General features: G+C 36.5%; 1 protein-coding gene across 1 annotated transcript; it reads right to left on the bottom strand.

Annotated features, from left to right (window-relative positions):
- Positions 1 to 5,975: 5,975 nt before the first annotated feature.
- Positions 5,976 to 9,336, bottom strand: LOC127867854 (toll-like receptor 6). The gene is made up of 2 exons (XM_052409347.1): positions 9,221 to 9,336; positions 5,976 to 8,982 (listed from the first exon to the last, which is right to left on the bottom strand). The coding sequence occupies exon 2, from the start codon at positions 8,973 to 8,975 to the stop codon at positions 6,573 to 6,575; it is 2,403 nt and encodes an 800-aa protein (XP_052265307.1). The 5' UTR covers positions 8,976 to 8,982; positions 9,221 to 9,336; the 3' UTR covers positions 5,976 to 6,572.
- Positions 9,337 to 10,069: the final 733 nt, after the last annotated feature.

Genomic DNA, 10,069 nt, shown 5'->3' on the forward strand with positions numbered 1-10,069 from the left:
GACAACATCCAAATCCATTTGACCCATCGAAAAGTATTTAATGCATGCTGTAATAAAATAAGTTCTTATGGCGGAAACTATAGCTTAGTTCATTAGACACTATTGTGTTTATTAACATATCATTTAAATATGTAAATGTTTGGATGGTCTTGGTTTGATTGTTATAAAAGATTAATGTTATACATTATTTTATTATTTGTTCAATTTTAATTAAATCTTTTATAATCATATTTTGAATAAGTTGTACATAAGAAACAATGTATGCAGAATTATTTTCAGCGAATAAGTTGACTGGGACCTTACTACCCGAAATGCAATACGCCTTAAAATAGAGGGAAATGAGATACTAAAATAACGTTCATATCAATTCATTTAAGTTACATTTCCTTCAACTACTTAGAAACGTTAAATGTTGTGAGTGCTTAAGCCTTTAGGCATACAATATAAATACATGGAGTAACAACAACTAAAGCAACTGTGAAACCACGTTAATTCGAGTGGTAAAACGTTAACCCGATTTCAAGGGGGACAACTGTTTCCGGTTTTAAATTTGTAATGTGTCAATATAAAACACAATTGATTAGCACATGCATCGATTCATCTTTGCAATACTGACTTTGATAAATGATAGTGGATATGCATTATTATGACAACTTGTATGTTGCAATAAACGGATGTACCGGCGGATATTTGATAACATACTTATCGCCAAGGGCCAACGTCCACTAGGGACTGCATAATTCGTTGCTGACACTGATATTTATTTACAAGGTGAACTTAAATGTTAAGCACTGTGATTGAGTAAAACAAATAACGTTGTCGTACATTACTGTTAACCACATCTTATAAAACTGCCACCAGTTCGTTTATCAGATACTGATCTTTATAATTTTCAACATTTGGCTTGCGTTTAACAATATGTACCCTTGTGTAAACAAACTGTCAACACTGTTCGTGCGTTAGCTTTAACCTTTTACATTTTAATAGACAGCTCCGTGCTTTCCATGCAGAAAAGGACGACGTTTTAATTGTCAGCATTTTGCGCGCTCTCGAGTCGAACAAAGGAATAACAAAATCAGCACGTGAAATATCTTTTTAAAACGATTTTTTGTGTATATAATTAATTAATTAGTCTTTAAAGACACATTCATTTACTAATTTCCACTTTAGAGTTTAATAGTGACGCAATTTGAACTTAACTGCAAATACATGTAATGTTTGAGTTTAATAAATTAAAATGGTATATTTGAAATGCTAAGATGCCAAACACTGTATCCTAAAACAATAAAAAGAGTCGACCATTTAAAGAAATATAAATTGTATCAATGTATATTTCTGTATCAGAACCTGATTTATGGTATATACTAAATCAATATGTGCAGTGCTTTGTTAAAAGGGGGTTTAATGCATGTGCGTAAAGTGTCGTCCAAGATTAACTTCTGCAATCCGCACAGGCTAATCAGGGACGACACTTTCCGCCTAAATTTGATTTTCGCTTAGAAGGGACTTTCTCGAAACGAAAAAAAGCGGAAAGTGTCGTCATTGATAAGACTTAGCGGACTGCACAGGCTAATCTTGGACGATACTTCACGCACATGCATTAAACCCCCTTTTTGCAGAGCACGGCTCATACATAATCTCAATGATCATGTATACGCGTAACGACAGGAACGCTAAGAGGGCGAAAGTTTGACTTCTACAAAAAATGTGCTGTTAAGTTCTTTCAGTGCACGGGTAGTTACAGTCTGGAAAAGTCATAGTTTGAAAATATAGCGCTGTATTTAGGCGTTTTACTTCAATTTATAAACATTGACCTTGAATGTAGCTGCATGGCTGTCGCTAGCAACAGATAAAACAGTGAGTATTTGTGAAAAGTATTAAAAAAATCATTCGATGAATGGGGGTGCTCCAAATCACAATTTTAAAAATGAAGCCATACATTGTTACATTAAATTACAAAGTTTGCATTTGACTCTGAAAACAGCCACATGGTTGTTGCTTGCAACCGGGTCAAATTGGCAAACATGTGTGCTAACTAAAATTGAATTCCTTTAATTCAAGGTAAAGTTTTAGTCCGTCAAACAGTATTGCTACCGCTAAGACTGCCTTTCGCTCTGAAGGTAGACTCATATTTGTTGCGCTGAAAACACTGCCTCATTTCGTAGGACATGTTTCGAAACTATTCCACAATCCTTCAATGCATGGGGACAGACAGATAGAACGACAAACAGACGGACACAGAACAGATCGGCCACAATATAGATCTTTCCCCCCACTTATCTGCGGATATTATAATAAAAGTCCGTTACCATTGATAAGTATTTGTCCTGTTCCTGAATAATTGCGATACGATTCCAGTTGAAAGTTGATAACAGTTGCACAATGGCAGCACCAACACGTTCCGGAGCTGTTAGTCGATATACCTTGGGAAACCGCATTCTATCAGCCAAATTGGTAGATGTAGCAAGATATGCAATCTGATAAAATAGAACATAAACGATATAAACTAAAACAATTAACATCATGTTTTTAAACAAATGAAGAACAATAAGCATCATAGTGACATTTTTGTCAGGTAATTTTTTGTTTTAAATTCGGTGCGAAATATGATAAAAACATTAACACCAAAAGCTTTTTAATACGATTTTGCATAGTACATACTCAATATATATAGTCGTACATAATACAAGAGCTTGAATAAGTGATTAGAAACAGTTTGATAAAATCCATTATTAATAATCATACATAAAGATCCCTTATTTTCCTCCAAATGATTTCAGTGGAATAACCTGCACTTGGGCTTTGTTTTGCCGCATAACTAGTTAACAAACACGTTTTCATTATATCGTTTGTGAGTATGTGTCACTGGTCACATCTTGTATTATGCTAGCTTATTTTAGGGGCGATTTTCATGGATAAGTGGTTGCATTTTTTTAAATAAGTGTCATTTGCTTTATTTGCTGGGTTGTGCATGTGAACTTTGTATTTACATGTATTTTTTTAAAAGGCATGTGTTTGAAAATAATGGAAAAGCCTTGATATTTTGTTATAAGTTTATTCGTTCAGGTAATACAACAACAACAAACAACAACAACAACAACATTTATTCAGCAGTAAAGCATATACAAGCTCATAGCCTACAATATATATGCATTATACAATTTATAAGTAATTGCAAAAAATAGAAATTGGACGATAGTGTTATGAACTGGTTAAAATGGCTAGTTATGAAGGGAATACATAATTGCATCTGATATTGCAACTACAAATCTTAGATTAACTAGTTACTTACAAGAAATAAGATGAGAAGAATTTTCACAATTATTTGGAGAAATAAACATTTGTGAACACGAATGTTATATATGGTTGTGTCGGAAATAACAATGTTAAGAATATTATCTAATTGGAATAATTTAAGTAAATTACTTAAAAAAATTAAGTAAATCACGGAATGCACAGTTTCATCATATTATAATACAATTCTTTTTTGTGTATGTTATGAAATATATACAACAACAACATTAATTCATCAATAAAGCTACTACGAGTTCATAGCCCTCACATATGAAAATGAGCATTAACTTAATATATGCAAGAATACAACATCAAAAACATTTATTCATCAATAAAGCCTACACATGATTATAGCCCTCACATATGAAAATGAGCATTAATTTTATTTATGCAAGTATTATATACAACAACAACAACATTTATTCATCAATAAAGCCTATACATGTTTATAGCCCTCACATATGAAATTGAGCATTGATTTTATATATGCAAGTGATGGCAAAAGCACACAATGTACACATTCCTAGCATGCATATGTATTAATTTTACCATTAACATCGCAATCAAACCCCAACATACATACGTGACCTTTTGACACCTTCACAAAATAATTACTATAACTTGCGATCTTGCGAACAGGAGGATTTAAACTTGTGCGAATACCCAAAACAAACCATTTCAAACGATCGTTTGAGTTGTCTAGCACAAAAATTTGGAATTCGTTAACCCAATCTATACGTCAAACAAACAATTTAATGGCATTTAAGAAAAAAATAAAAGCTTATCGTTCTACCACACTTTATGAAATAAATTAAACATGCTTCATGTTTTTTAGGAAATAACCTTAGTTTAATGTTTGAATACTGTTCTTGCATAAATGGTAATTGTTGTTGTTTGTCTGTCATTTGTTTTTAATTATGATAAATATCATTATAAGTGTGCTTGCATATATGATTATGTTTTGTTCTTATTGCTCTAGATGAAATATGACGTATTTGTTGTAAATTGTATTATGTTAGAAGACCTTGTTGTAAATAAAAAATGTATTATATAAATTGCATATTATGTAATTTTATCTGATGTATTTCTTAAGTCTTTCTTCTTTAAATAAAGACTGTATAAGTATTATTATTATAATAATAACTTATTGATTACTTATTAAATAGAGAATTACGAATCGAGATGCTGTCTTAAGTTATTTGCTTCGTAAATAAATTTCGCAGCACTTATCATTTCAGTTTTACTTTTGCTGGACATTAATCTTGCAAATATATTTATTGTTGGCCATCTGCAATAGTGCGGTTTAATTTTCTTCGTAGGTGTGCATAAATTGGACATACTTACGGAATTCCATAAACGACCGCCTACTGTCTACCGCCAACTGCTTACTGTCAATTGTCTACTGCTGACTGCCAACTACTATAGTTATATAGTCTACTGTCTGCTGCAAACAATCTACTGCTGACTGTCAACTGTCTACTGCTGACTGCTAACTGTCAACTGCCGACTGCCAACTGTCTACTGCTACTGCTTACTTTCAACTGTCTACTGCCAACTGTCAACAAGAATACTGGTAAACAAAATACACTTTTGAGGAGATAAAGACGGTTCTGGCTAGAAAGCATGGTTTACCGTACAGGCACAGTACAAGTTTATGGCTAGAAAGCATGGTATATCGTACAGGTACCTTACAAATATATGGTTATTGGCATAGATCCATTCAAAGACATGAGCGACAGTTGGGTTCTAGATGTTAGTAATGCTTTCACATAGAATGCCTATTGTTTTGTTTTATACGAGTAATTCAACGGACGGACAAAAACGGACAACCTCCCTAAGTGGCCTGCAGACGGGTAGACACAGACAAAAACGTACCAACACACAGAAAACATAGAAGCCATATAAAATAGGACTTAAGAAAAACATTTAATAGAACTAGGGACATGACATCCCGCTTTGACATATACTTAATCTGTACCTGTACGATATACAATGCTTTAGACCCAGAACCGTCTTTATCTCCTCAACGGTGTAATTTGTTTACCAGTATTCTTGTTGACAGTTGGAAGTAGACAGTTGACAGTAAGCAGTTGGCATTAGACAGTTGACAGTAGACAGTAGGCAGTAGACATTAGACCATACAACAATAGTAGAATACTTGACAGTAGACAGTTTGCAGTAAGCAGTTGGCAGACAGCAGTAGACAGTTGACAGTAAGCAGTTAGCAGTAGACAGTCGGCTGTCATTTATGGAATTCCGTACCGATCAATGATTGTCTTGTTTCTTGCAAAAAACTGTCGATTTTTTTAGGGCTGAAATGTTAAACTGCATGACGGCAAACATTTACCTTCCGATTTTGGGCGACAACACAGGGGTTCAATTTACAGTATTCTGATATTGATCTGCAAATTGTATTGCGTTTTAATTTGAAATTATTTGAAAAATGAATAAAAACTTCAGATCGTGTGCTTCAAAATACATCGTGTTTGTAATATTGTGCGTATGTAACGAAGTCGGTAAATACAACAACATCAACAGCACACCAACAAATTGTTCCTTTATAGGATCCTTTATACTTTTCCAGTATAAAGAAAAGTAACAAACAAAACAAGAAAAACACAGATATCATGTTGACCTTAGCTTCCAAATAAAAAGGTCGTTCATGCTGGAATATAATAATGTAATGATAACGTTTATTAAAACAAGAGCATAAATACACGTCTAGCAAATCAGAAATAGCATTTACATCAGTCATCTACTAGCTCGCAATATACCGTTTGATCTATGATGGTTTGCAATATTCCACCACTTCTTGTTTATGTTTACTAATACTAAACACATTTTCTATTTGATAGCCTTTTAGATTTGCTTTCAGTCAACTGTTCTTTTAGCATTTATTTCAACAAAACATCCCTGTATCTTGCCAGTCGAGTTTCAACGCCGTCGGCGCTCTTGTTAAGATATGGCTTTAAACTTAATGCACATAAAAATGCAGACGGGCTTATTTATGCAAAAGAAGTTCCTACTTTTTAATTCAAAGTTTGTGGTAGTCTGATTTCGGAAAGGTCGGCTAAATTCTATTTGAGTGGCCCGATCTAACAGTAATGAGTCCCGACCGCTCCTCTCGATCGAATCTGTTGAGCTCGCACAGTTCGTTTGATTTAAATGCCGGAAGGGCGACGTTCCGCTAGGCCCGGCCTCTAGAATTGTAATATTTTGGGTAGACAATGTACTGTCACACAACCGCGATGCGGGAGCTCTAACATGGCTTATATAACTTAGAATATTGGCACTCGCTCTCGTAGTGTGTATTCATGTTGAATACCAACAACGGTTGCACCCATTTGGTTAGAAATGTCGGGAGTGGGGCTTATGCGATTGGTTCGCGCAATGAACTGCCGTGTTTCGCGAACGGCGAGCGGCTGTGTGGTACCTGTAACGTTTTCAGAAGAAAACGGTGGTCTGTACTCTCCTTGTCCCTTCCTCGGCAATTCGTATCGGAGCTTGGACCAGAACAACCGGCCTTCAGGGTCAGGGCGAAGCACAGTTTTGCCTTCCAGTCGCGTCTTCCATGGCTCTTCGTTGATTTTTTCAGCCAGGAATTCGTCTTTATTGTAGATAATATAAATAACCTTTGGTGCATGTTTAAGACTTTCCTCTTCATTACGGTGATTCCTAAGGCGATCATTGGTTTCTTGTATGTTGTCCATGTCGAATTCGTTTTCATTAACCGGGATCTCTTGTAATGCTTCAATATGATTACGAGTGTTATTGCCATTATTTATAGTTTCCGCTTCGATAATGCGGCGTTCAGCATCATTAATTTCTTCCATACAATTGGTATTGCAAAAGATTGACTTCGACAGAAGGACCACCACTCTCTTTGACTTGCCTATATTTTTACGTATGTTATCAGTACAAGAACCGGGCTCCATGTACCGTTTTGGATTAAACACGGTGTAGATAGGCTTTTCCTTATTGAGTTTGTGTATAAAGAGATGAATGTAGCCCGTTATATCTGCATCGGTCTCATCGAACACAAGATATACGTCGATATTTCTTTCTCTCGCTTTGTCAACTGCATATCTCTTGGAAATGTCGACTCTTAGTAATCGAAAGAGTAAAACCTTCGTCTCGTATGGACAGCGCACGGCAAAGACGATTCCGATAAATAGCACCGCCAACACCACCGCCAGAATGCAAGCGACCATGATTATCAGGTCATTAGTACATCCTAGGGTTCTCAAGGTCATCTCCATGACGACGACCTTTGAGCCAGTGGGCGCCTCGCAGCTTAGCGACGGGTCGGCGTTGGCCGTATCAATTTCCATCCATTGTTTGAGCCACATCGAGTCGCAGTCACACTCGAGAGGATTTTCGGATATGGAAACGGAATCAAACTTCTTTATTTCTCTGGGGACGTTTGTCAGTTTGTTGTTTCTCAGGTCAACCTTTTTGGCAGTGTCGAATTGTTTTAAGATTTCAGGTTCCAGACTACTAATACAGTTGTTCCTCAGAGAAATATTATACACACGTCCAAGGTAGGAGACATTGGACAATGTTTGGATGCAATTGTCATCAAGAAACAGTTCTATTTTGGACGCATTGTTAGTCGGAATATGTGGTAGCTCTCTGAGACCCGCTCCGGTACACTGAACAAAGTAAGTATCGTTGTGCGGCCTGTCCTCGCACAAGCATCCCGCCGGACATCCGTCGCTCCCGTTTTTGCTGCACACTAGGCGATCGAGAGGCAGATCGTGCAGCCAGTCCCAGTCGCCATATTCCGATGGAGAGCTGCAGCGATACCGGTACTTCTCTACGTCTTTGTAGCGTAGAAAGGAACTGCGCAAAATATTGGCTAAGTCGAATAACTTGCAGTCACAGTGGAAGGGGTTGTTGGAAACATTCATATAGAACGTCAAGAAAGTTGCATATAGTGAAAAGTCCGAGGTTGTCGTGTTGGGCCTGTACTGTAGGACAGTTTCAGTATTTATCGTCTGAATATCGTTATATTGAAGCTGGACATTTACCTCAAACGGATATTTGAGGTTGTATGTCCAGTTCATGAAGTTGGTCAAAGTTCGTATACGGTTATGCTCGAGGTAGAATGTTCGATCAACATCGCGGTTGTTGGACCAGTAGGTTTCGTACATCCATGGGTCCAAATATGCCAACGCGTTATGCTCCAAATGAAAAGCGATCAGCTCCTGGTTTATCTGACCGACGATACCCGGCTCCACGTAACTGATGTTGTTGTTGTTGAAGCGCACCTCTTTTAACGTCAGCAAGCTCAACAGACCGGCGCGAAGTACATTGAGCCGGTTGTGCGAGACGTCTAACGTTTCCAACTTCCGGAGAGCCAAGAAGGTCTCGTTGCTCAAATCTGAGATCGCGTTCTTTGCGAGGCTTAAAACTCGGAGATTAAAGAGGTGCACAAAACTGCTCGGATCTACGCGTTCAATTGTGTTGTTTGCCAGATTGATTTCTAGCACCGCTGAAGTGTTGGTGTTTTGTGAAGTGAAGGTAGCGTTGTCAATATATTTAGAGGTTAAGTTCCCATTTGAAAGATCAAGCAATCCTTTATCGTCTGGCTGAGAGTAGAACACAGTGGCATCACCAAGGACACAAAGCAATAGGAGCAGACACAGGCATATCAATCGTGGGAGGTATATAAACGCCATTGAATGACTGGAATAAAAAAGGACATACGTTAACAACGAAAACTCGTATTACGAATTTCAAAAAGCCTACAAAATGATATTTCTTTACAGCCTTTTGCGTTAAACTAATTATAAAACAAAAATAAACACACAGCAAAATAACTGCTACTACTACTAGTGCTGCTACTGCTACTACTATTTCTACTAATTGTACTACTGCTTTCAATAATAATATTAATGAAATAATAATTTTAATACAAACTTACCATGGGAAGAAATAACTTCAATCTCGTGCGACAACACTTTGAAGTGATTTAAGAATTCGATGTGTTGTGCCTTTAAAAGTAGTATTCTATGGACCAATCGCCGTCTAAGGTTTTCAATCAATGAAACATGTTAACATGGAAGTATTTACAATCGGGAAATACCCCCAAATGTATTTGAACTGCATTGGCTGTTAAATTTAGACGGATTGGAAATCCTGATATTAGGCGATATGATGTTTGATGATAACACCTGACGATAAGCAGTTCACTTATCTATGTTTAGCGTTATTACGGGATTATGTATTAGTCGCAACGCTAATAAGGTTATTCCATCGCAAATAAACATGTATGTGTGTTTGTCATACATGTCAATCTAGTTGTAATGCTTAGACGTCGCAATTTAACTTTCGATACGAAATAGCGTTATAATTACTCTTTACTTCCACTTGTCAGTGATTAAAGATACATTCATACCGTATAAAGCAAAAATACATTCACATACGTAAACATAGAGTTAGTACTATTTACATAAACGGTAATTTACATCTGAATATTATATATAGAGAGATACATGAAACGTCTGTTCGTTTTTAAAACACAATACAATTACTTTTACGTAATACACATATGAATGAAACTACATATACTCTTGGTTTTCTCATCATCGAGGTTGTTGAATTAGTATCGGAGAGAATGTCACGCGCTCGTAGTATTGTCAGTCTATGTTAACTCAGTCTTTGACATAAGGCGACGGCATGAATGTCGCTGTCTTGGATTATGACACCACAGTGTCTGCAATAATGCCCGGCAGTTTGTACCTGTGTGGTCACTTGTTACACGCACAGCTAC

This window comes from Dreissena polymorpha, chromosome 2 (genome assembly GCF_020536995.1).
Source record: "Dreissena polymorpha isolate Duluth1 chromosome 2, UMN_Dpol_1.0, whole genome shotgun sequence".
NCBI lineage: Eukaryota > Metazoa > Mollusca > Bivalvia > Myida > Dreissenidae > Dreissena > Dreissena polymorpha.

Excerpts from the sequence above, each read along its gene's own strand:
- LOC127867854 (XM_052409347.1), bottom strand. The coding sequence starts at position 8,975 with ATGGCGTTTATATACCTCCCACGATTGATATGCCTGTGTCTGCTCCTA.